Genomic DNA, 27637 nt, shown 5'->3' with positions numbered 1-27637 from the left:
GCAAGGGCCTCTCCTAAGTTGTTTCCTTCCTCTATGCTGTTCCTGAAGCTCTGGGGTTTAGAGATACCAGTGGCTGGGTGAATAAACCGGCGGTGGAAGCTAGCAGAAAACGACTCGAAGATTGGTGGCTTAAAAACGAAGAAGTGAGATAATGTTAGTAATGTAGAAACAAAAATTTATTAAATAGAATGATGGTATAGTTAACCAATCTAAAACAACAATTAAGATATAATGAGAAAAATGAGCATGATAGCTACTGCTACCACCCCGTTGCAAAGAAGACGCTCCTATATTCCATCCCTCCATCCATCCGTGTCAGCAGTGATGGGCTGATGATATAGTCACGTAACTCTGGACAGTGCATATACATTTTATGTTCTATTTTCTTTGACGGTCCTTGTTCTCTGTGTCTCCTTTTTTGTCGTGTTTTTTACTTCCCATTTTTTTTAATCTAACCGGTTAAGGTATGTATGCCGTATCCGCCCGCTACAAAGGGCGGATACGGCATACATACCCTAACCGGTATCGTCATGGCATGCCATGTCAACACACGACGGTTGATGATGATGATGAATTGAGGATACGGCATACATACCCTAACCGGTATGTATGCCGTATCCTCAATTCATCATCATCATCAACCGTCGTGTGTTGACATGGCATGCCATGACGAGCGTAGGGTATACGGTACCAGTGTGTAGGTGGAAACGAAGGTCTTGGTTGCGGGCATAACCCACATCTTTTTCACCCTCTTCAACCCATCTTGACCAGCAGTAGCTTTGAAAATTTGTCAGTACAAGGAAAATGGAAACATCATGTTTCTGTGTAACAAAACAGAAACAATAGAACATAAACTCCTTGGGTGTAACAACGCTATCTTTTTTTAGGACGTGTTACAGCGTACCATTCAAAATGATCTTCCTGTTACATTGCTAAGTATCAGGTTTCTGCCAAATCACGACGATGGAATACCATACGATGCCATATTCCTGCTGTGCCCGCATTCTTAGTGGCTTACTGCTATGGATTACTGTCACGGTGACGCTGGTGCCAGACACGTGCATGAATTTTTTGCCGTGTGTATTGTGAAAATAAATGACGTTTTGAAAGATACAGAATGTGATGCTCAAATCGAGGTGACGTTTAGCAATCTTGCACAAGTGAAACGGGTCCATTGTTCGCGGCCGGCAAGCGGCCTGCAAACTTTGTAAATATTTTTATCTCTATATTATGTCATTATGTGCATTTCGCAATAAAGAAAAAAAAGTAGCGTGGCCTGGTCGGTTGCACAATTGGCTGGCGCTCGGAGGGTTCGAGTTCACTTCCCAGTCACGGATGTTTTTTATTAATATTATTTTTTTTAAGGTAAGCACAATCCCAGTGTGACATCAGACGGACTGCTGACATTACTTCTCTGTCGGCCAGTCAGTTTCGCCGCTCATGCAGACAGGTTTTGAGGACGACGGGATGAGCCATTGAAGGAGCTCGCCTTAAAAGTTTCAAGGGCACGGAAATGAATGTGTACGAGGATTATTCGGAGACGTTAAGACGAAAAACACGGTATCTTTGGGAATTCGCAAAAAGTAGAGCAGACAGCACTGTTAATGTAAAACTCAAGCGAGACATGCTGCTTATTAATAACATCAGATCAATCTACGATGACACCACTAACCAAGTTGTACCACGTTGAATGACCACACGACATTATACATTCGAGGCTTTCGTGTCAGGGGGTGAATTGTCGTAGAGTCAGAAACAAGATTGATGAATTCAGTAGCCTTCTTCATACTGGCAAGCCATCAGTAGTTATTGGGACGGAATCATGGTTGGCAGGCAATATCGCTGATAATGAAGTGTTCCCGGAATCATACGCAAGCTATCGGAGAGATCGCAATAGCCACGGAGGGGGTGTGGTCACTCTGGTAGACAAAAACATTCTGTCATCCCGGATAAACGCCAACTGCGGATCATGTGAAGCAGTGTGGTGTAAGTCAAGGATCCATAATGGTAAAACTTAATTTATCCGTTCATTTTATTGGCCACCCTGAAGTGCATTTGGTCCCATTATAAATCTAACCTATTTGACTGAAGCGCCATGTCCTGTCTTTCTCCGGTGTGTCCGTGTGTCGTACCTTCCACTCTTCTGGAAACTGGAACAGAAGTCAGTGATGCTGCAGATAAAAGCGAATATTTAGATAAATATTTATTTCCATTGAACTAGGTGGAGACGAGATAAAAAGCCGCTTTTCGCAGCTTGACTGGACCTCGTCCCCTACAAACAGCAACATTGATAACATTTCAATGCATCATTCACCTCAACATTTTCTAAGCAAGCGAAAGCCAGCAGCGGCTCAGCCACGCTCTTCGAAAATACAGCCTCACCCTCAGAAAATCCCTTTTTTAACTTTAATGACGCAACGATACTGCTGGACAGGTCGAGCACTGCTAGGCCTTCCGGCCCGAATGGTTTGCCAAATGCTCTTCTTCAGGAATGCTCATGTTCAATAGATAGTTCCCCTCCGGACGATTGGAAAGTCGCTTCACTTGTTCCAATGTATCCGGTCCTCAAAATAAAGTGTCAGACTACCGTCCTATCTCACTTTCTTCGGTTCCCTGTCAACTTATCGAATATATTTTGTATCCAAGTATTATAAAACAGCTTGAGACTCCTGGCTTAATAAACCCCCAGTAGCACGGATTTAAAAAAGGGATTCACGTGCGTCACTCAGTTGACCGAATTCGTCCTAGACATTGCCAAAGCCTTAGATACCAGCACTACTGTCGACTGTATTTTTTTAGACTTTAGTAAAGCTTTCGACATCGTTCCACATGATTTGCTTAGGTATACAAATATTGTACGCTTATAATATTGATTGTGGCATAACTGCCGGGGTAACTGAATATCAGCATGCGAGATGGCAATTTGTAATTGTGCATAGAGGTCAATCTCGTGTTATTGATGTGACGTCTGGCGTCCCTCGGGATTCCGTCTTGGGACCTTTTCTCTTCTCCTGTACATCAATAATATCACTGAAAATATAGCGTCTCACATGAAAATGTCTACAGACGATTGTATCCCGTATAAAAATATAACATGTAATACTGACTGACTGTGATGTGCTTCAAAATGACCTTGACACCTACAATGAGGGGTGCGGAAAATGAATCTCAACTTGGATAAAACAGTGTGCATGGCGTTTTCGAGGAAACGTACAAAATTAGTGTACGCATTCGCTATAAATCATGCAAATCTGAAATTAGTTGAAGTATGTAAGTATTTAGGAGTCTATTTCATGTCATCGCTTTGCTGGCATCGGCGCGTCGGTTATATAGTTGGAACGGCCTGGAAATCTTTAGGATTTCTCCGTCGAAACAGGCGTTCCTCCCCGCAAGCTACCAAAGAACTCCTTTACAAAGCTTATGTACGGTTAGTGTTGGAGTATGCTAGTATGGTGTGGGATCCTCCTACCATAGGTAATAAAGAGAAAATTGGTAACGTTCAATCCTAGGCGGCTCGATAAGCACTTGGAAAGTAATTTAAGCGTTCAACAATATAAACTGCTTATTCCGCAATTTGGAAGGGACTGCTTTGCAGACCCTGCTTGATGCATTCAACGCCATGCCGAACGAGTGGAAGCATTCTATTGTTGTTCCAATACCGAAATCAAGTCATCCTCTAGTATCTCTATCAGCCCTTCGTCCAATTTCCTGACGCCTACAATCTGCAAGCTTTACAAAAGTATTCTCGCCACTCGTTTATCGTGTTAGTTGGAATTCCATGATTGTTATCCAGAATCCCAAATCGGCTTCCACCCGCAAATAGGAACGAAGTACGGCCTTGCTAATTTGGCTGCTGACGTGCTTCACCACTCTCCGCATAGTCATCTTGTTAGAACCGTGATCGCTACAGACATAACAAAGGCATATGATAACATTCTTCACTCAGCCATTCTTGCCTCCCTAAAAACTCTTGGTCTCCCTGTTTCTCCTCTCCAATCACGCCTTTCTAACAAATCGAACGTTCAGTGTGTGTGTCCATGGAAAGCCCTTTGGTCACTTCCCCTCAAACAAAGGAGTGCTCCAGGGCTCCGTTATCACCCCTACATTATTTAATGTGGCCTTTATGCCACTTGTCGAGCCCTAGAGACCATCCCTTCTATCCGCGTGCTTGCGTATGCCGATGATATAACTTTATAGTTCTGTCATCCAGGTACGTCTGTCCATCAGGCGGCCCTCCAGCATGCGCTTGATGTCTTGACATTTCACCTCCCTTTTTTTGGTCTAACTCTCTCGCATACTAAATCATGTTTCATTCGCATTGGAAATAGAGCTGGCTTACGGAAAGCTCCCACTATAAATTTTATGATAGATAATTCCCCGATTCCTCGGGCACAAGCTGTTCGCATTCTCGGACTTTCCCTTCATTCCTCTGGGACTGGCACCCCGTGGCTGACAGCCATCCGTGAATCCGCTCACGCTACTCTAGGTCTGATTCGTCGCATAGCTATGCGCTCTGGCGGCGCGCGAGCTCACACGATCCGCCAGCTTGTTTTCTCTGTCCTCCAGCCACGGATAATCTACCTGGCACAGTTTCAACGCCTCACCCGCAGACAGTGGAACTCCCTTGAGGCTATCAATCGTGAGGCTATACGTGTCACATAATATGTCTACCCCGTCTAACACCCATACCAGTAATTCAGGAGTACGCCCAGCTAAATACGCTCAGTGAACTCATTGATCAGCGGATGGCAAACAGAGCTCGCAAATAGTCTTAACAACTTCATCGTTTAAAGACACTACCTCCCTGGTCGTACTGCCAGCTCACGGGCAATCGGCCCACTGCTTCCCCGTCGGTATTATCCGCACATCTGCCTGAAGGGTGCATATTATATACCGATGCATCACATACTGCAGAGAACAGAGTTACTTCGAGTATAAGCCCGCTTTCATCCGCATCTGGGCTCTTACGTGACATGCACCGCGGATACGTGCACTCTTCTGGCGCTGGAACTTCAAGCCATTTACAATGTCATTTATTTCATTCCACCAGTTCCTACATTCAGTGCAGTTCATCTTTACACCGTCTCTCTTACTGCCCTTAAACCCGCTGCCGGACACCCACCGGTAAAATTGGGTACAAGCGTCCCCCGGCCAGGCGCCCGGCTCTTTCAGGGGTGTGCGTTTGGGAGAGGCTCTGCTAACCCTGCTGTGCTCCTTCGGGGGCTTAGTTTCGAACAACCATGGTCTGCAAAGGCCGTGCTGAAAAAAAAAAGGGCCACATAATGGGCTTTTGCCGCGAGAGGCGGACTTATTGTTGTCCGATGGCGGAACGAATCACTGCCACATGGGCGCAACTATTTAGGCCGTGACACCTTTTCCCAAGCATTTTACCCCAGAAGAGCCGAGCACCAGGCCGGGGGAAAGCTTGTACCCATTGAAAAACCGGTGGGTAACCGGCGGCACCAGGGATCGAACCCGGTACCTCCCGAATGCGAGGCGGATGCTCTACCACAAGGCCGTTCGATGCACATTCCAAATAACAGAGTCTATTCATTTGATATGTTCAAAGTACCCATGTCCTGTGCGCATGCATTGGATTCGCGGCCATGCTCGCGATCCACACAGCATTCAAGCGGATTGTATGACGCACATTAACACATCAGGCGACCCACCATCTTCCCCTTTTCTCCAAGATCTGTTCCTGTCACACGTTTCCGATTCTGAAGTTCTGCGCCAGCGAACACGCGATGTCATTCCTCCGTGTTCGCACTCTCTCCCCCATGGTCTCACTCGGCAGGAGAAAGTATCATTGCGCCTGATTTGGGCAGAGGCGGCTCTGACCCCATCTGTATGTCATCAGTGGCTCGATAAAGATGGGCAGTGACTGACAGGTGCCCTCACTGTGACGCTGCATCTGAGATCTATGTAGTGCATCACTTGTTGTGGACGTGCCCAGCAACGGCTCCAGTTAGACAACAGCTGCCCATGAAGGCCCTACCAAGTCCCGGAGCATCAAGGGACAAAAAGTGGAAGCTGTGACAGATTTTCTCTTGGGCTCCAAGATTACCCCGGAAGGAGACTGCAGCCATGAAATTAGGAGACGCCTGCTTCTGGGAAAGAGAGCCATGGCTAGCATTGACCGCCTAGTAAAAAGCAGACACATTAGACTGCCAACCAAGATCTGTATAACTCGTGCTATGATCTTTCCAGTTGTGATGTATGGATGCGAGAGTTGGACTGTGAAGAAGGCTGACCGCCGAAGAATTGACGCATTTGAATTGTGGTGCTGGCGGAGACTCTTGAGAGTTCCTTGGACTGCCAGAAGATCAAATCAGTCGATATTGTCAACAATAAACCCTGACTGCTCCTTGGAAGGTCAAATTCTAAAGTTAAAGTTCAGCTACTTTGGTCATCGGATGAGAAGAAAGGAATCGCTGGAGAAAGATTTGGTGTTGGGAAAGGTTGAGGGTCACCGGAGAAGAGGTAGGCAGCGAACGCGACGGATAGATGGCATCCTTGAGGCGCTGCAGATGAAGTTATGTGATGTTAGGAAGATAGTGAGAGACCGGAAAGCGTAAAGTGATAGTGTCTATAGGGTCACGAAGAGTCGGACACGACCTAGCGACTGAACGGAACTGAACTTCATACAACACGCGTGATCCTATGTTAGGACTGCTGGACAAATGCAAATCTAACGACGTGCCCGATCAGCGACCGTGATCTTTTATATCCTGCACGAATCCAAACGCAAGCTGAAACAAAAACAAGCAAGTTGAATTTATCATGATATGGACCTTAATGCTTATAAAGACTTTTTCTAACTTCATTTCTTCCAGTTATGCGTTTTTTCTGATAATTTTCTAATTTATCGCAATATTTATTCTAAAGATTATGGACTAGACCTCAAAAGGGACCTCAGTTTTTTTATTTATTTATTTATTTATTTCGACCTCAAAGGCCCCATTGAAGGGGTATTACATGAGGGAGTGGGTTACAGGGCATATTATTGCTTCGAGTGATGCTTTGAACATTGATGGGTCTATATGGAGCACGACGTCGGCAGGCAAGTCATTCCAGTCTTTTGCTGTGCGAACGAAAAACGAATAAAGATGCGCAGATGTGCGGGCTTGCGGAGGATGGGTTGTCTTTTCGTAGTTCGTGCGGCTGGAGATGCGGTATGCAGGGATGATAACAGATTCGTGCGAAAGATGATAATAGAATTTATGAAAAAGAGATAGTCTTGCGATGCTACGCCGGTTAGCTAAATTTGATAAATGAGCATTGCATTTTAGTTTCGTTACGCTTTCATGATATGAATATGCAGAGAAGATGAATCTAGCGGCGCGGTTTTGTATTGCTTCTAGCGTGTTACAAAGATTAAGTTGATTATTGTCCCAAATAGCGCATGCATATTCTAGTTTGGGCCGTACAAATGTTACATAGGCTAGTGATTTTAACGATGGTGGTGCTAGACGTAGTGTTCGCCGAAAATACCCCAGGACTCGATTTGCTTCTTTAGAAATTTGAGTTACGTGGTATGTCCACTTAAGATCATGTGTTAAGTGAAGGCCAAGGTATTTATATGTGGTTACTGCTGCAATTTCTGAATTAGCTATTAGGTACTTAAAAGGTGGTTCAGAGGGACGCCTGTGAAAAGAAAGTAAAGAAGTTTTTTCCACGTTAAGAGACATGAGCCATTTACTGCACCAAGTTAAAATGCGATCAATGTCAGATTGAAGAAGTTGGCGATCACTGTGAGTGATTATGGGCCGGTACACAACACAATCGTCAGCAAATAGGCGTATGTTAGAGCATATGTCAGTTGGCAGGTCGTTTATATAGATAAGAAAAAGCAGGGGCCCCAGGACTGTGCCCTGGGGTACCCCAGATATAACAGAGGAGTGAGAAGAAGAGCATTTATTAGCGAGGACAAACTGTTGCCGGTTAGTTAGAAAGTTACGAAGCCAGTCAAGTACCAAGGAATTGAGATTAAGCCGTGAAAGTTTCAAAAAAAGCCGCCGGTGGGGAACTTTGTCAAACGCCTTTTCGAAATCTAAGAAGAGGGCGTCCACTAGAATGTTGTGATCCAGGTTGGAGCTTAGGTCATTAATAAATAGGGCTAACTGTGTGTCGCAAGAAAAGCCCTTTATAAAACCATGTTGGCTGGCGTGAAAGAATTTAACAGATAAAAGAAATTTCATAACGTGAGAAAAGATTACATGTTCCATTAGTTTAGACGGTACGCTAGTAATGGATATAGGACGGTAATTATGACGAGAAGATGAAGGCCATTTTTTTGGTACTGGAATGACTTTACCCACTTTCCAGTCGTGCGGTACAAGTTCAGCACTAACATGGCGCCCTGTCTGGCTCACGCAACGTAAGCTTTTGAAAATAAATGTTTTGTTCACTGACCGAATGTACCAACTCAACGTTGGTACCAACATAAGAGAATTTAAGTCATCACCTTCATCCTAACCTAACGTGGGAGCACAGCATAAAATCGGTGTTATGGTCTGTAAAATGTTAACGCATTATTTTTCTCATTTCCAATAACGTGCTTATACCACTCACATTCAATCAATAATGTATTACGCGGCGGCTATATGGAATCGCCAAGAAACATTCTTAAACAATATTATTAGAATATTGCCCGACCACGCAGTTTTTTTATTCACAGATTATTAACGTCCCGTCCGCATCCCAACCTCGATGAAACCAGCAATAACTTGCAAGGACATTATTGCAGGCAAGTTGGTGCATTTCTTAAAGTTGGTTTTAAGCACGTAACAACGGGACGCAAGGAACCGAGTAGACAAGACAAGGGCGCTGCTAACATGTCGGGTTTTATTGATAGATCCCTTGCTTAAATACAGCACTCGCTCTTGTCAACAAAATGAAAGAAGGCACACACAAGCGGTCACTGCAGCATGTATCTCATCCCACGAGGAGGAGCATGTCTCTCATAAGTTCCTGAGACAACGTGCGCTTCCAGCCCTTCGTCTATGTAGTTCAAAGGTGACTTCTAGACCCGGAAGCCACGTTCACACTTTGGGTAACGTGTCTCTTCCGAAGCAACTCAAGCACGTCCTCAGCCTCGGACTAAAATTCGCTCACTGAACCGGCCGAACTCTTGGAGCTGGTAAAGCACGTTTCACGACGTTCAGCGGATGAAGCTGAGAAGTGTGTCTCAGAAGGCGTTGATCTCCTCCTGCATCGGAAGGCATTAACTAGAGCCCTACTAGTTGATCCTACTATTCAATATTTAAAGTATAATGCGCTGAGAATTGTAACGGCCGATAAAGATGGGGGCTCCTGCGTAATGGAAAGGAAGCTATACATTTAAAAGGCGTCAGAAGCCATGTCCACGAATTTCGAAAAATACAAAATACTCTCGTTGCAGCCAGTTAAGACAACAGCAAAGAAAATTGAACACTTGAATTTGTATGGGCTACTTCGGTCTGTTGAAAAAGCAAGAAGGTTATCCTTAGAAATATTTTTCAGCGCAAAGGCGCACAAAAATGCTTGCCCATTCAGAATAACTGTTTCAGAATAGGCGAGCTGTTACTAGGTTATTGCAAGACAAGTTGAGGGTGGTGGAGATTGACGACCACTTTAGGATAAAGACTTCAGATGAAATTATTAATTTTCTAAAATGCAATAGCAATAACCACATGTCATCTCTCTCAGTAAACATCGAGGACTTCCATTACTCCACACCCCATGACTGCCTTCTGAAGAGAGTCCGTGATTGCGTTAACAGCCTTGGCACGATTAGCCTTCCAAAATAGTTGTGGCTTATAGGTTGATAACTTTATAAAACTGTTAGCTGCTTATCTGAGGTCAACATATGCTCAGTGGAATGATGTGACAGTAATCAGAAAACAAGGTATATGTATTGGCTCGTGCCTAGCACCATTTTTAAGTAATATATTTTTTTATTAACACGTGACAAAGTGCTGCATGACTGCTTTCGCGACACCAGCGTTTGAAAAGTTTTAGAGTTGTTGATGGTATTTTATTTGTTGAATGTGATAAGGAATGTCTTTCTGCGAATGTTAACGAACATTTAGCCACGTTTTCAATGTGCCCAGCGCTATTTGAATTAAAGCAGGAGTTAGCAAAAGAAACGTTCACTCAATTTTTAGATATAGAACTATATTTTTCGATTGTACTCATCTGTTGGGCCTTCGAACTAAGAGGCAACATACCCTTGCTCCCTTACCACTCGGCACACTCCAAACTCGGTCGCATGCAATGCCGTAAGTGTAAAAAGGCACATTCATCCATACCATATTCTCTAACTGTAATGCTCTGCCTTCATGTCTTGAATTTGCCACTTATACATTTTACAGTCTGATGTCTTATATATCTACTCTTCAACTTCCTTACGTTCACTATTATCAATTCATTTCGTTTTCTCACATTTTGTTTGCATTAACATGAATTCGCGTTCTTTTATTTTATTGATCCTGTTTTCATTATGTTGTATACTTGTTCTCCTTCTTCATGTTTTTTTTTGTGTTTTATGCTCATTATGCTAACATCGGATTAAATAATTATATATTGGTCTTCATGTCATATGGCGTCTGTGTATTTTTCTCAAACAGTTTGTGCTATTTTTATTGTTATTTATTACCTGTAACGAAACACGCTCGATGTGATGCCCTTAGCCAGGAGTGCCTTTATAGGTATTTGGTATAATTGAATGAACGACTAAATAATTTCACAAACAAACAAATAAATAAATACATCCCTAGTTCGGAAGGCTAGTGCCTATTTTTTGACATGTTTATGTAATTCAGTTTTCTACGCCAGATTGCCGATTAAAACAAACCAAGAGATCGTAATATGAATCATAATTATACCTTGAGCACTCTTCTCAAAGCGGGAAAAGCATTAATATACATTTGCTGGCAACCCAAGTAGGAAAGCATCCATCAGCGGTATCACGTAACTCGAAGTATATATAGATCCGATCATTTAAAGGCCATCATCAATGTCTCCCTATGCTGCTTTGTGTGCAATGTCAAGCTTCATAAATAATGGACATAAAGATTAGTGCCTTATTAAAAAGGTCACGTAAATGGCCAACCTCTAAAGTCTCACGTATCAAACATTAGCGGAACCTTTCAGAAATGGAGACCTCACTATCTTTATTGAAAAGATTGCCCTCGTCGTGATGATGCCCCCGTGTTCTCGACTGACGCAACCACATACATTACGGCTCGTTTCTATGACACCACTATAATGTTATGCTCTATTGAAACCAACCAAATTATGAACAAAAATCTAACAACAGCACTCTTTTGGAGAGCACTAACTTTGCTAATAGAAGCTCACTGCAGGCAATTTTCTTGCTTACTTTTATAAAGAACAAAAAAATGGGATGACGTGGAGAGGGAGTGCGAAACATAAAAAATAATAGTAATCATCATCATTATCAGCCGGACTATACCCACGGCCGGGCGAACGCATCTCCTATATTCCTCCAATTAACCCGGTCCTGTGATAGCTGCAGCCACTTGACCCATGCGAACTTCTTTATACTCTAAGCGACCATCGTTTATCTTCTCTTCGCACCACAAGTCCTGCTAATGATCATTTATTCTTCTTGATTTCCAATAAGGTATCAGTAACTTGAGTTACTTCGCTGACCCACTCAGCACGCTTCCTATCTCTTAACGTGAAAATTACCATTTTTCGTTTATATCCCAATACGTTTTCCTTAACTTAAGTAGAACTTTTTTCGTTAGCCTCCCATTTCAGCCCCATAGAGGAGTACAGGTAAGATGCGACTGTTGTACGGTTTTCTTTGAGCGATACCGGTAAGCTGCTATTCATAATCTGTGAGTAATTCCCAAATGCACTCCATCCCAATCTTATTCTCCTTGTTATTCCGCATTCATGATCATCTGCGGTTACTCCCTAGCCTAAGTAGACATTAATTATATTCCTTTGCAACCTAATGTAAGCTGCTGTTCTTTCCCGAGGCTGTTGAATATTACATTAATATTTTGCACATTTATTTTCAAGCCGGGCTTTTTGTTTTTTCTCTCTAGGTCATCAGTCATTCTTGAGTAACTTAGCAAGGCCATGTCATCAGCGAATGGCAGATTACTCTTCATCTACCGTTACCCCTAACTGGTCCCATTCCAAGTGTCTGAATATTTCCTCTAAGCAAGCTGTTAAGATTACTGGGGAGTTCATGTCTCCTTGCCTAGCACAATTTTTTATAAAAATTTTGTTGCTTTGTTTATGCAGAACTATAGTTGCTGTGCAGCCACTATATATATCTTCCAGTACATTCACGTACTGCTCGTCTACACCCTGATATCGCAATGCCTGCATGACTGCCGAAGTTTCTACTGAGTGAAATGCTTTTTCGTAATTAATGAATGCTCTGTATATGGGCTGGTTATATTCCAAGAATTTTTCGATCACCTACTTGATGCTATGGATGATTCATAGTGGAGTGCCGTTTCCGAACATCGCCGTGTTTGTTTGCTTGATTGAAGTCTAAGGTTGTCCAGATTCTATTAGCGATTACCTTAGTAAACACCTTATACGCAACAGACAGTAAGCTGATTGGTCTGTGATTTTTTAAGTTCTTAGCGTCCCCTTTCTTCTCAACTAAGATACCTTTAGCATCCTCCGTGGTTCCGGTACCGTCGCCGACACCAGGGATTGCGTATACAGGTTGGCCAGTGTTCCTAGCAAGATATCCCCTCGCCCTTCAACAAATCTGCAGTTACCTTATCCTCTCTAGCTGTTTTCCCCCTTTTCACAGTTTCTAAAGCTCTTTTAACCTCATCTTTCCTCAGTGGCGGAACGTCTGACTGCTTTTCCCTACTACCAATCTAATTATTGTCCTGACAACTTTGACAACTGTAAAGATCAGTTGGGAACTCCTCAGCTACTTTGACTATCTTGTCCGTATTCGTGATGACATTGCCCGCCCAGTCCCTTAGCGCAAAGATTGGACGCTTCATAATACATCTTTCGTCTCCTTAAACAATTTATCGCTATCCTCTCTAACTATCCTACCGCTTACTTCTACAGAGCACTCAGTAATGATATCGCTGAAATTATCGTTCGTTTTATAACGTCATCGTCGATTAAATCTGAATACCTATTCTGTACCGAGATCCTGAATTTTTCCGCCCTCCCCATCCCTACTAATTCATCGACGGACTTCTTTCATACTAATCTGTTTCGTTTTCTTTTCAGATGTAGACTAATTCGAGACCTTACCATCCTGTGGTCACTGCATCGCACTTTCCCGATTGCCTCTACACCGTGCATAATTGCGGGGTTAGAACACAGTATGAAGTCAATTTCATTTTAGTCTCCCTGTTAGGGCTTTTCCATGTGCGCTTCCGGTTCTTCTGTTTACCGAAGAAGGCATTCATAACTCTTAAGTTATTGCGTCTGCAAACATAACTAATAACTCCCCCCCTCCCCCCCCCCTTCTTTTCCTAGACTCAATGCTATAGCCACCCACTGCCTGGAATCCTGTCTGCTTTTTCCCTACCTTAGCATTGAAGTCGGCCATTAGTACAGTTTACTGGGTCTTTACTTTCCGCATTGCCGATTCTACATCTTTGTAGTAGCTTTCAAATGTCTGGTCACCATGACTACATGTGGGTGCGTAGGACTGTACAACCCTCAGTTTATAGCGCTTATTAAGGATAATTACGACGTCTATCGCCACCTAATTATTGCTATAAAACTTCATCTATATTACCAGCTCTATCCTTATTGACAAGGAAACCTACTCCTAGTTGTCGGCTATCCGGTAAACCTCGATAACAGAGTACATGCCCACAGTACATAACACAGTACCTCACTAAGCACTATAATATCCGATTCCATGCCCTTTAGTTCCTTCAACAGCACTGCTAAGCTAGCCTCCCTAGCTATTGCTCGAGCATTAAACGTTTCCAGGGTTAGTTTCCAATAGAGGCCTGTCCGGGCGCAAGAAATACTTAGCACCTCCCGCTGCATCCCAGGTCTGATCGCCGCCGTGGTTAGTTGCTCCGTAGTCGCTGGTGACTGAGGGCCGGGGGTTTATTAGACTATTGATGGGATGTTGTGGCCAATTACTTCACCAGGATGGCCAACAGTTCTGGCGAGGGAGTGCGTTGCCGGGTGTTTTCACCGGCATCTGGTCACACCCCAAGCATGTTTATGTAATTCCATCTACACGCGTATTTATTTTAATTTATTATTGTGAAGAATTGTGCGACACCGAGGTTAGAACTACGTTCCTCTTGCATGTGAGGCAGATGCTCTACCTCTACCTCTAATTTATACTTCCCTATAAATAAGGATGTATAACTTACATTGTGTGTGTGTGTGCATTTAAATGAGCAAGTTGCGAAGGAGAGCACTGGGGTGCATTCATAACAGAAGGCAAGGATAGTATTAAAAAGATATTTGATTTCAGCACTGCCTCATTTTTTCTTTTCCGCCGTCGTTGTTGACCTGAGGTATCTCACGGGTGCGCGACGGCCAGGATACGGCAATTTATTTATTTATTTATTTATTTATTTATTTATTTATTTATTTATTTATTTATTTATTTATTTATTTATTTATTTATTTATTTATTTATTTATTTATTTATTTATTTATTCCTTAAAGGACTCTGATGAGACATCACATGGGGGTGTAGGCGTTACAGGGCGAAGAAGTATAACAAAAATCATAATGAGATGTTTTCGGTGAGCCACTTGAAAATTTTAGAGTCGATGCTCAGAATGAGATAGTTTCGATGAGCTGCTTGAATATTTTAGGATCGATGATTGTAGCGGCTTCGATGGGCAGGCCATTCCAGTACTGCGCCGTGCGCAGGAAAAATGACTGCTGAAAACTAGTACTGTGCGCTTGAGGGGGGTACACTGCGTTAATGAGGCTGGAGCGGGAGATTCGGTGGGCTCTTTTTATGTAAGGGTTATCAGATAGCAAAGAATGAAAAATTTATGAAAAACGTTAAGACGCACAATTCTACGCCGTGAGGCTCGAGACGGTAAGTTTATTGTGCTTTTAGTGATGAGATACTCGAATAATAGGAATACTTTGACAAAATGAATTGTGTTTTTCTGTTCTGAAATGATTCGAGGGCGTCAGTAAGGCTATAGGCGTCAGTAAGGCTATAGGAGCCTTGCGCTGCCCAGAGGGCGCCACGAAAACGGTGCTAAAAAGCGCCTCCTAGGCGTCTGCTGGGTAGTACAAATACCCGGCCTCTGCTTACGAATGCATGTAGTCGGTATGAATCCACTACTTTAATTTGTATTATGTATGAATTGCAACAAATTTAAGGCGCTGAAAATTATTTTAGGGCTGTCACGACGTGAAAAGGCAATAAATAATCTAACTTCAGGCGTTATACGACATGCAGCAATCGGAGGCGAAGTCGCTGCGTGCTTCCAGCCGATATAGCGAGGCGAGTGTCGTGGGGATTCGTGGAGCTCTACGAAAGCTTTACACGCAACTGAGCTGAAACAAGTGAATTCATGGAACCGCGGCACGGATAGGCAGCGTAAACAACCCCTCTTGGGCACAGACAACCCTTTTGATGCGCACCTTGAGCCGGCCGTACATGGGCCGCTGGGGTTTGCATTCAAATGCATGCATGCGAGCTAAGTTGATCCTAAGCTGGTTTTTGCTTTTTACGCACCGTTTAGCTGGTACGTCACGCTCGTAATGTTTGCAAATACGAAGTCCACGTACTGGAAAGTCACACACAAAGCTGAAGCTGAGACTGCAGAAACGTTAGAATTACACCACGGCAGGCGCTTCGGTGTCCGTCGTTAGGGCAGATATCAGTGAAGGCACGCTGACTTCGTTCCACTACTAATCAACTGGCAGTTGCCTTTAATATACACGCTTGCAGCTCTCGATCCAAAGCTTTTGCCTGTTGGCTCAGTGGGGACTTTGCATATTAGAAGCGTACTGTCAGATCAAGAACGCGCGGTGCATGACCGGAATGTTATTGCCGGCTGCTTAGTAATGATAAATATGCGCCAAATGACGTGCATTGCTGTTTTCTCTTAAATGTGAATGGCGGTTTTCATTAAAATAGCAAACGTTTTAAGTTAAACTCTAGTTTGTCATCGACCTCACATTTTGTTGCTTGTCGTACGCACGTGCAGTTCTTTCTTACGCAGCTGCCGAAACAGTAGCATAACGGGCGGTTTCTCTCGCGATCACAATTAAACGCGCGTACATATGTGGTTATACTTTATATATTTCAGCTGTTTGTCGGCGGAGTGTCCAGCTTTCTCCCTTGAACCATGCATGCACGTGACCGCCCGCATCATACGCACCGTATCTCAGATTCGTGCGGCTTGAAAGAAAACAGTGGAATTGAACAATGAAACTGTTAACTTGTCCATGGCACCCTACGACGCAAGCGGAAACAGCGGCGGTGACGATCTTTCGGGACTGATGGTACACGGCAAGATCAATGCCGCATGCTTTGAACATTTCGCCGGAAGGCAGCCGCAGCGCTTTTTTTTTTTTTTTATGTTAGGCCACTGCTGGTTCACAATGATGTCCATGATACGTGACGACTCCCTTTACTCTCCCGAAGGGGCAGAAAAAAGAACGAATCGACGTAGAAAGCCTTCAAGATACGCGCTGCAGCATAGGCAGAGCCGCCATTGTACTACCCAATCAGATATTTCTACAGCCCCACGAGGCGGCGCCACCCTACTCAAAACTCCAGCGCAAGGTCCCTATTTTGGTATCAGTCAAAATAGCATTAGCATACTCTAGTTTAGGACGCACAAACGTTTGGAAAGAAAGTTGTTTAATACGGGGAGAAGCGATGGAAAGGTTACGTCGGTTATAACCTATAGAGCGCGGTTAGCAGAATTTATTATCTGGTATTGAAATTGGGCGGTAGTTACTCGGTGATGAACGGCTTCCATCCTTGAAGACTGGGATGACCTTGCCCACCTGCCAGTCACGTGGGATTGAACCGGTTTCGAGCTAATCCTGAAAGATGAGTGACAAGAACAGGCTACATAGATGTTTAGTATTTTTCAAAACGTTGTCGTTAATACTGTCTATACCAGTGGATGACGAGTTCTTCAAGGATTCGATGACTTTAACAATGCCCATGGGATGAAATGTGACGTTTTGCATGAGTAGGTGCGTATACGGTATGATGTGTCTGGAAAAGTGTCACGCGGTTCATTTGTGAACACTGAACTCAATTTTTTATTCAGAATATCTGCGACCTCGTTCTCGGGTATAGGAAGTTCGGAGCTATTAAGAAGTGAAATCTGATTAATTTGATTAGGGTTAATAGTCTTCCAAAAACGCTTTTGGTTATTTTGCAGCATATAGGGTTAAGTGGTAGAAAAAAACTGACGTTTAGCTTGAGCAGCTGACTTGTCGTATTCTTTTAGGGCTCCGTAATATTGCTGCCATGTGGTTGGCGTGTTAGATGATTTAGCTGAATGAAAAGGCATTTTTTTCTTGTTATTTAGACGTTTGAGGGATGCGGTAAACCATGGTAATGTTATTTACTCTGCGATTGTAATTGTGGGAATGTAAAGATGCATAACCCGATGCATCTCCGCTTTGAAAAGTAGCCATTTTGTCTCGACAGAATTCAGTGGCAAATTAGCGGCGAAGGTGACGGAATAGTCTGATAATGCTCTGTTTATGCTGGCATAGTCCCCTCTATCATATAAAGTAAGTGTCTTTTTGTTATTTGTTTCTGTTGTATGTTGCAATGAAAGGAAGTGTGAACAGCTAAATGGTCACTCAAACCCCGGAGCCGGATAATAGGAGTAAAGTTATCCGGATGAGTTTTTAATACAAGATCTGATGAGTTGTAAATACAAGGATGTTAATACAAGAATACAGGGATGACTAGGTATTAGGTAACTGAGAGATAAATAGCTTGTAGGATTATGGTCATTGATTTCTCTATATTCCTCAGCTTAACTTTTTTTCGGCCACTGGAATCGCTGCAATAATATTCCCTCCTGACTAGAGGTGAAACGCTTCCCCCGAACACCACGCAAATGTCTAGTTTACCAGTGACTCAGTGTATCCTGCCTATTCGACAACACTCATACCTCATTCGGTAATGTTGCCATTTTTAATGTACATGAACAGTAATGTCAAACGGGGGCAGGATGGCTCGACTATCATAAACGCCAACAGCAGCAAATGCAAATTTCGTTCTCGCGAAAACGTCTTGTCTCTGCAGAGACTAACTGCGACTAATGTACATTTTCTTTCCTGTCTAAAACGAATAAGAATTTAAAGGGAGAGTAGATCTCAGAACGCGTTTAGCTAAAGCTAAACTAATTTTTCAAGGCAGTAAAGCCCTCCTTTTCTTGCCTACATTTCTTGCCGCTGTAAGATGGAAACGTTCGGCATGGTTGAGCGCATGTCACTCGCAAATCCGCACCCCTCTGCCTGTGTTGACAAAACGACCGAACAATGAGGTCGGATTTATGTTACATACCATAATGGGGGAACAAGTAGGCAAACACGAAATGGTTAAGACTGTTTTGCTTTAATCGGTTCAAAAGGTTCGATGGGACTTTCAACCTGTGCGAGCTAGTTCAGGAGGGCACTGGTCCAGCGTCACGCAGTTTCCTTCGGCGTTCCGGTAGAATCCTTCGGCACAGTAGCAACCGTAGCGGCAGTCGTCCGTACAGGCGGGGCCTACAGTGCGCTGCCAGCACTTGGTCTCTGCACATGATCCGCTCACGCATTGCTTCCACTGCTCGTTGGTGCCGCACTCTCTGGGCTGACGATCTGTCAAGAAATGGTCACTTATGAAAATATTCGAAAAAAGCCAAGCCGGGTTTTAATTTCTACTCCTTAGAGCCGCCGCTATGTGAGTACTGTGATGGCAACCCATCATTTCAGGCTTAGTGGCATGTTGCTTATCCTCGCGTATCATGTAAAGCTTTGAGAAATTAGAAAGTGGCAATTATAGAAAGAAGCCATGAAAAACAAAACAATTTTTTCGAAAAAGTACGAAAGGTTTTCAAGCGACTCTAATCGATCTCGCAGGGATGGTCAGGTGCCAAGGGCGCAGCGCTGTACAGCGGAATCTCAACGCTCCCAAGTTTAATGTCCTAGTCCGTGTCAGAGCAGGGTATACCTCTGCAATTGCCGCATAGCCAAGCCGATTACATGTCTGCGGAAGTCAGCGTGCATTGGCTATATAGTCTAAATCTATTTGTGGAACTATTTAATGGCGTCGACGACTCTGGAGCAACAAAGAGAGGGTCTAGCCGGCGAAAGCTGCTCCTGAGCTTATCCCGTGCTAAGATACTTTGCACAGGCAACTGATGAGCTCTAAGCTGCTCTAAATCTCTGGACTTAACTATTTCTAAATTATTGGCAAATTTCGAAGGGCTTTGTGTGACCTTGTTTGGATAGGCCACATAGGCGTACTGAAACGGCCCACTTCTTATGTGACCGCGGACGGATATATTCGTGGTGCAATCCGCATTTCTGCATTGCCTGTGTGCCATAGAGCAGTTTGCCTGCCCAGATGTATTTAGGAGCCTCTTGTGCTAAGTGGAAAATGTGTTCCCTGTATGCTTCGCCACTTGAGCAGCTTGCTATTGCAATACCTCAAAATTGGTGCTCACAATATTTCAGACTTTCACACCCCAGCACTAGTGTCCGTCTGAAAGATACGAATGAGCAACATAGAGCGAGATTTACCTTATTGGATATCAAATCCTATCAAGAGAGTGCGCAGAGGAGTGAGATATTTCCGTTGAGAGAAAATGTTGCTCTATAATGGAAGCCCGAGTTTACAACCCTCACTCTGGGACCCCGCCTCAACGGCACTTATCTTGTTCAATTAGGCTGCGCCGCCTGTGGCACATATAGAGCGACCACAAAGCCTTCCGGCTTCCATAAGTTGCCATTACAGAGTCCCAAGAGGGCGCCCAACTGGTTCTCGCCATAAGGCGCCCAACTGGTTCTCGCTACAAAAGTCAGCTCCCGCGTAATGTTTCTCGAGCAGTTCAATTTTCTATGTGAGAGCACTGAAACACCTCGTCAACTCTGCTCCGCAGCAGCACTTTCATCAGTGCTTGCTTTCTAATTATCATCGATTCTGAAAAACCCCGGAGTAGATTCACGTACATATCCAAGCATGTCACTCTTCATAAGCGTATCTCTCCGTTTAAATAAAATTGATCATTCCTACCTTTTGAGGAAACGATTGAAGCGTGTGTGGTCCCATTTGCTTAAATCACTTGCATACCGTTCTAAATGACTTTAGCGCAGAGGTATACCCTGGCTCTACAACTAATTAAAAGCCGTTGAAATTGCATCGTCTGCTCCGTCGTCACTGGTTTGCTCTATCGGGACCGGATAGCTGAACGGGTGGCGCCGCCTCTCGGCGCATCGCTCAATTGCTGGCATGCGTCGGCCCCAGCCGGCGTATTGCCAGCGCATTGGAGCGAGCTGTTTGTCGTTGGTTTATGTGGAAACTAGAAATCCTAAGGTTTCGATGATGTTGTGCGTGAATTAATCCTCAAGAGAGCAGAAAGCTGGTCTAGTTGTGTGAATATGTCCAGTGAAACGAATTCTGGCCAAACAAGGCTGGCGAAACGTGATGAGTTATTGGCTGCACTGGCAGCTACGCGAACTTGTCGGACGCTTTTAAGTCGATTCATTTCTACGGGTTTCCACACAAGCTTGAGTGGCGGGTGACCTAAGTATGGCTTTTTGAAAGGCACGAATCTGCGTATTTGCTTACTGTATGGTCAGAGAAAGTGCCGAATTTTTTAAATTCCCGTTGCAACCGGATGCTTTTTGCCTTCTGTTCCCCAGGAGTGACGGCACGAGAGTCTCGGAGCCGAAGCCGCACTCCTTTATCTGTAGTCAGTTTATTGCCAATTAGAAATCTAAGGAACCCAACATCGTAAGTTACAACGCTAGCATTTCCCCGCCTGTGTACAAGAAAACCACAGCACGGAAACAGAAAAGGCAGCTCCACCATCGTCGTTCGGGCTGCGTTACGATCTTCAGTGATGGGCAGAGACAATGTTTGTGCAGCTACTTTCGCTGACATAGTTGCAGATAATTTACTTTTTTCTCTTAAAAGAAGAGCAGATAGGAGACTAACAATTGCTATTACCATGATCTTGTCATTTTTCCTCCATTCGTTTGTCAACCAATAAAAATGTGCTGAGAGCTCTGCGTTCTTAGAATTTGTTAGCATTTGTTTGTGGCATGTCCATCTCGCCTAATAAAATCACTCATTTCACAGCTCATTCAGCACCGCATGGTCACAAAATCTGCTATCGGCTTCATATAAAAGCCGAACAAGAAAAAAATACAATTTAATTTGTAGAAACGAGCATGCATGAACGTAATACTTTTTTTTTAATTTCGAAGGCCGAGTAGCAAATATATTTTTTGTTATTTCGCATTCGCGTTGCACCTGACAAGGGTTTACGTATTTTCTCAGTAGCGTCCATTTTCTGGCCCGTTTAAATACAGTGTTTCTCATTGGCGTTTTAGTGAACGCGAGATTTCCTGATTGTGGCGTAGTAAGACAACACCGTTTTACCTCTCAGAAATTGCTTCTATGGCCACTCTAAACAGATTTAGCGGCAGTCCGGCAAGCCGCAGGGACAAAGTTGTAAAAGGAATGGCTTTCAGTTATCCGGATTCCTTTACGTGCAAATGGAAAACTACCTACATGGTCGTATCCCCTCACACTCATCAAGTATCGCGGTCAGGTATCGATCGCACAAGTTCGTGGTACGCTGAGAAAGTAGAACACCTTAGCGAACGAGCCACCAGAGGGATTCCTTTAACAATAGAACGCCCTTTTAGTTGTCTGTGGCTTATCATACAACACATCACACTGTGTTTTTTTGTTTCGATTGTATTTAACAGTTTGACGGTATTGGACTATTGCCTTCAAATGTTCAAGGCAGCTGCGGTCAATCGCATTGAACTTCCTTCGCTGAGAGAACGCCTAAATAAGCAAGAGCAAAATACTACTAAGATATCTCTATCATAGCAGGTGTCCAAAAACGTAGAGCCGCTGATAGCAGTAAAATTATTTTGTTTTCTTTTCACAATCTCCGCAGCCTGTCGAGAGAAACATATTTATAGTATAATATTTTCTAAGTGAATTACCTGCAGCAGCTCCGACGTGCTCAATAAGAGCATTGCCGTATATGTAAAAATGATGCTCAGGTGGTATTACTCATTTGGTTTATAATATGATTAAGTTTCATAGTGTCAAGGTCGAGTTCAGTGAACTATTGTAGCGTCATTGTGCAGGAAGTCCTGGAAGTATATGTGTGTTTGCTTTTCCAACCATAAATAGAATCCTACGCTTGCCTTGCTTGTTTATTTTTCTCCTTTTCCAGCTCTCGTTGCAAGATTGAAATTGGAATGTCATTTGCTATTATTCTATTCTGAATCGTTTAAGCCTAGCTTGTTAAGAAGATAGTGAGAGACCGGAAAGCGTAGCGTGACATGGTCCATAGGGTCACGAAGAGTCGGACACGACTGAACGCCTGAACTGAATTACCAAAAATGACAGGTGCAGCATCTTTTTCATTTTATATGAACGCTGACCATAACAACTGCCACTACTACGGCGCCACGGCTGCATGGCTCAGCGGTATTTGATCTTCAGGCTGGTTTCGACTAGAACAAATATAAGATGAACGCGCAGTGCAAGCGCAATTCCCGTCTCCGAAGTCGTCTTTACAAGCACCTAACGAAGGCGTTCCTAGCGCATGGTGAAATCATGCGAGCGGAATTTTCGAGTATAAAACAGAAATACCATGCGCCGGGCGGTGTCAAAAAAAGAAACTCGCACGCCTTGCCGAGGACGGCCCTTTCCTTTTTCAAGATTTCCCGGTCGAAAAATACTCCTTGCGATTGCTCAAAGCAGCTCAAAGCTCTCAAAGCCATACCGCAAAACGGCGGGTAGGGACATGCTCAAAAACGCCTAGCACAACGGAAACGACTGCGCCGCTCAGCTGCCTCGGCACTCCGCTGCCTCTGCACTCCGCCGTGGGCGGCGCTGTTCCGCCGAGGCGACGGTGAACTACATTAGATCAGTTATAGCCGAGTCATTTAAGAGTGACGATAGGGTAATCTCCTCCAATCAGGAAGCAACACAAGGTAGCAGAATACAAAGCAGCTTACAACTGACCAATCTAAACTGGAAAAAGGCAGAAAAAAAATATTCCTAAAAACACATTTACAGGAATAGATGGAATTCCGATCAAGCTGGTTAATGAACTTGGTCCAAAAAGTAAGGAAACGTTGTTAAAAGCTCTGTAAACAGTCATAACGAATAAGCAAATTCCGGACAGCTGGCGGCAGAGTAAAATGAATTTGATTTATAAAAGAAAAGGAGAAAGGATCCACATAAAATCCTACAGGCCGATTACCATAACATCTGTTATGTACATGTTGGCCATGCAGGTGGTGAAATTAAAGGTGCAAGCATGGTACAAAGTTACAATTAAGATACCCGGAGAACTTCAGAACGCCTTTAGAAATGATGGGCGCTTAGATGATAGCCTGTTCGTGCTTACCCAATGCATCGAAATATCTATAGTGGAAAATAGACCTTTGTATTTGGCCTTCCTGGATATACACTGGGCGTACGACAACGTAAACAGGAAACTCCTGTGGAACGTAATCAAAAGAAGAAGGTATCGGTTATGAGATAATAGAGTTCCTACAGGAAATATACTGGGATAACAAAGTAGAAATTATGTGGGAAGGGATAAGAAGTACGGAAGATGTCAAAGTATGCAAAGGATTAAGACAAGGCTGTCGTCTATCACCGCTGCTGTTCATGCTTTATATGATAAACCTGGAACGGAGGATACCAGACAGTAACCTAGGTTTTAACCTGTCATATAGATTAGGTGGAAAGGCGGTAGAGCAGCGCCTCCCCGGTTTGATGCATGCAGACGATGTTGTGCTGCTAGCTGAGAGTCTGGAAGAATTGCAAACTTTAGTTAAGTATTGGGGACGCTCTAGGCTTCAGTTTTACCGCAGTTAAGTTGGGTCTGATGATTTTCAACGGCTCAACTGATCAGGGTCTTAAAATACAAGGCAATGAAATACCTAGAGTAGCAGAATATAAATATCTGGGGGTATGGGTAAACGAAGGATTGGCATACATTGGAAAACATGAGCACTCACTTAAGGCCAAAGGGCGAAGAATGCCGGGATAATGAAGCATAAGGCATTGTGGGGATACAATAGGTATGAAGTTTCGAGGGGTATTTGGAAAGGAATTATGGTGCCCGGACTTACTTTCGGAAACGTGGTTTTTTGCCTGAAATCAGAGGTACAGTCGACATTAGAAATAAATCAGAGATCCGTTGGACGATTAGCACTAGGTGCCCACGGCAAAACTACAAATGAGGCGGTACAGGGAGATATGGGCTGGGCATCTTTCGAAGTGCGGGAAGCTCAGAGTAAAATACTATATGAGGAACGCCTGAGGAAATTGGACAGTAACAGATGGGCAGCTAAAGTATTTAAATACCTGTACCTAAAAAGCGTTGACTCACAATGCAGAAAAAGAACTAGGAAACTAACTAGTAAGTATGCTAGTCACAAGGACGGATAAATAAAGAGCATTAAGCAACAGGTGAAAAACACAGAAGGTAAAAATTAGATAAATTCGATGGAAAAGAAACAGAGTGTGGAATTATACCGAAATTGGAATAGGCAGATCAGGAAGGACGCTTTCTTTGATAACTCAAAAGGCAGCGCCCTACTTTTTGAAGCTAGGTGAGGGTTCCTTAGAACACGCAACTACAAAAAGAAATTTAACAATGAAGATGACGCATGTGCTGTATGTGGTTACTCCAGTGAAGCAATTCACCATATTATACTCGAACTGTATCCATCCGGAAGTTGATGCAGGCGCAATCACTGTCCCTGAAGCTCTGGGGTTTAGAGATACTGGTGGCCGGGGGAATAAACCGGCGGTGGAAACTAGCAAAAAACGACTGGAAGAATGGTGGCTTAAAAGCAAAGAAGTGACATAATGTTAGCATTGTAGAAATAAAAATTTAGTAAATAGAATGATGGTTTAGTTAACCAATCTAAATCAATAATTACGATATAGGGAGAAAAAATGAGCGCGATAGCTACTGCTACCACCCCGTTTCAAAGGGGCGCTCCTATATTCCATCCATCCATCCATCGACGGTGGCGCCATACAGCGGGCGTCCGGTCCCTATAGTAATTGCTACAACTTTCCAGTCTAAAGGAAGCGTTTCCGGGGCGTTTTTGTTGCCAAATGCAGAACCTTTGCGGTCAACTTCAAAGTAATGCTAGTTTTATTGACGTAGGAATGACTTAAAATGGACCGTCAATGCGCTCACAACAGGGTAGGATGTCTGATGTGGTTGGGCTTCAACGCTCTGTTTAAAGCTTAGAACCAGCCTGACAAGGCAATCAGTGATGGATTAAGAGGATGGGCTAATAAGTCCGAACGCTTCCAAGCGCGCGTCACTCACTTAAGTTTGGAATTGGAATTTTGAATGCATTGCGAAGTGCAGTGGATAGTAATTCGGACATCAAGCAGGGAAGAGATTATTGGTTATAGGAATAGATATTTCGCGAACACGACGGGGGCAAATTTGAATAAAGTGTATCTCCCCAATCCCCCGCAAATATGAAGGCAAACATACTGCGAGAACGGAACATTTTGTCCATGAAGCCGCGAGAACGGTTAGCAAAATGACTAGTAGACATGTGATTAAGTATGTCGTACCCATTTGGAGGCTAAGTCACCCGAAACCTAAGAATATTGGATGATTACCAATAATACCACTTCTCACCTAATTCAGTGGCGCAGGCCACGGTCACAGCCGCTAGCACTACCAAGGAGCACTTCATGTTCAGAACTTGACAACCCTTCTTCAGGGGACGGAAGTCTTGTGACGCTACAAATACTGCAGTCTGAATTTTTTTCCTGACCGCAGTCCGGACTATTTTCTTACATCCGGTAAAAAAAAAGAAAACAAGCGGTCAATCTGCCAGACGCTTACGATAGCGTATGGCTTACGAGCGAGACGTGGCCATAGATTCAAATAGATTTCGGGCTTATCTCTTTGAGACGGCTCCGTCCAGGTAAGAGCCCTTGGCTCGTCTCTTATTCTGCATCTAGGCTTTCGTGCACGAGCTCAGCGTGTCGCCGATATGGAGTAAAAGAGGCGCGATATCTCGGATTGGGCCCTGGCGGATGATGCAATGCTGTCTCTGCGTATCCAGTGTCTAGCGAATGAATACAAATTAAATGTTGGTACGGAACTAACACAAAAACTTTAACAAGTTGCAGTCTGTAACCGATATCTTCTTCAAAGCGCAAAAGAAATGTAAACGGGATAGTGAAACTACGCTGTCATATTAAGGGGACGAATGCTCCCTTATGACGAACGTTCAGCCCCACCCCGCCGCGTTGGCGCACTAGTTAGGGCGCTAGACTTCTGTTCCCAAGGATGCGTAATCGAAACCCTTTCAAGGAGGCGAAAATCAAGGCATCTGGGTGCTCTACGATGTCAGTGTACGTTAAAGAACCCTAGGTGGTCGACATTTTTGGAGTCCTCTACTACGGCGTCTCTAAAAGCCTGAATCGCTTTTGGAAGTTGAGCCTCATAAACCAAACCAAAGCAAACCAATGTAAACCGAAACTTTCAACTCCAATTTCGCAGGCATGTGAATAGTTAATCGGGCAGTTTCAAACCTATTTCGGCTCCATATTCGCGTGACCACGTGAGCAACACCAATTACTTAATTCAAACGTCACTGTGCGATTCCTTACGCCGTTCGAAAGTAAGTTTTTCGTGGCGGTAGTATATGGGCTTTCCACTCCTACAAGTTGTCTTACAAGTGCGGTTATCTTACAAGTGCGGTGTTCACGGAGAAATTCTATGTGGCGGTTCTCTCTACACTTCATCTATATCCGACCATTCATTGCTCATCCAACACAGATTCCGCTTGTGTATTTCATGACATAGAAGAAAAGAATATTTTAACGACGATATGGCGCAAAGACAGTTCATAAATAATCAATGCAGAAAAGCCAATTCAACTAGTTTTGATGTGCATTTTGGGATTTTATTTTCTTGAACAACATTGCCAATTGAAAAAAATTTAAACCTCTGCTCACAATCAATGTGACCCCATGCGCAAGTCCTTCAGAGCTCATGAGAGGCCGTTAAGCTCAGCGATGACCCTGAACTCAAGGAAAGAAGCGGCCAACAATGCGGACCCGACTGAATGACCGCCGGACTAGAAGGACTACCCAACTAGCTCTTCAATCATATTTTGTTTAAATGCTATCAATAAAATTACAGCTCTACTTCACAGTATAGCACCACAACAAAAATTTAATAAGCCAGTTTGAGTTAATCGTGCAACAATTATGCTCTGTCATTGACACAGTGTACCACCCACCTGCAACAACACATAGACTTATTTTTCCCATATTTTGAAGCGCCAGTTTATAAACACGTAAATAATCGTGAATTATGCTTTTGACTGCTGCATTGCGGTCTATATTAACTGGCGTACTATGTACAAGTAAATGAAGTCGTGCTTACTAGAGTAGCAAAGTGCAGCGCTC

At 43.7% G+C, this 27637-nt stretch overlaps 1 protein-coding gene across 1 annotated transcript in view; it reads right to left on the bottom strand.

The window, feature by feature from the left end:
* The window catches only part of LOC146188054 (uncharacterized), a 61937-nt gene extending 35971 nt beyond the window's left edge, over positions 1-25966 (bottom strand). Inside the window, exons 1-3 of the mRNA XM_084604987.1 lie at positions 25851-25966; positions 18580-18789; positions 9118-9211 (exon numbers count right to left, since the gene is read on the bottom strand). Of these exons, the coding sequence (XP_084461113.1) occupies positions 9118-9211; positions 18580-18789; positions 25851-25908 (362 nt within the window). The 5' untranslated portion in view covers positions 25909-25966. The remainder of the gene's footprint in view (positions 1-9117; positions 9212-18579; positions 18790-25850) is intronic.
* Between the last annotated feature and the right edge of the window lie 1671 nt (positions 25967-27637).

The sequence above is a fragment of the Amblyomma maculatum genome, chromosome 5 (genome assembly GCF_055883805.1).
Source record: "Amblyomma maculatum isolate TAMU_Amacu chromosome 5, ASM5588380v1, whole genome shotgun sequence".
Taxonomy (NCBI): domain Eukaryota; kingdom Metazoa; phylum Arthropoda; class Arachnida; order Ixodida; family Ixodidae; genus Amblyomma; species Amblyomma maculatum.
Note: the sequence above shows the minus strand (reverse complement) of the source record. Positions and strands in the feature narration are given on the sequence as shown.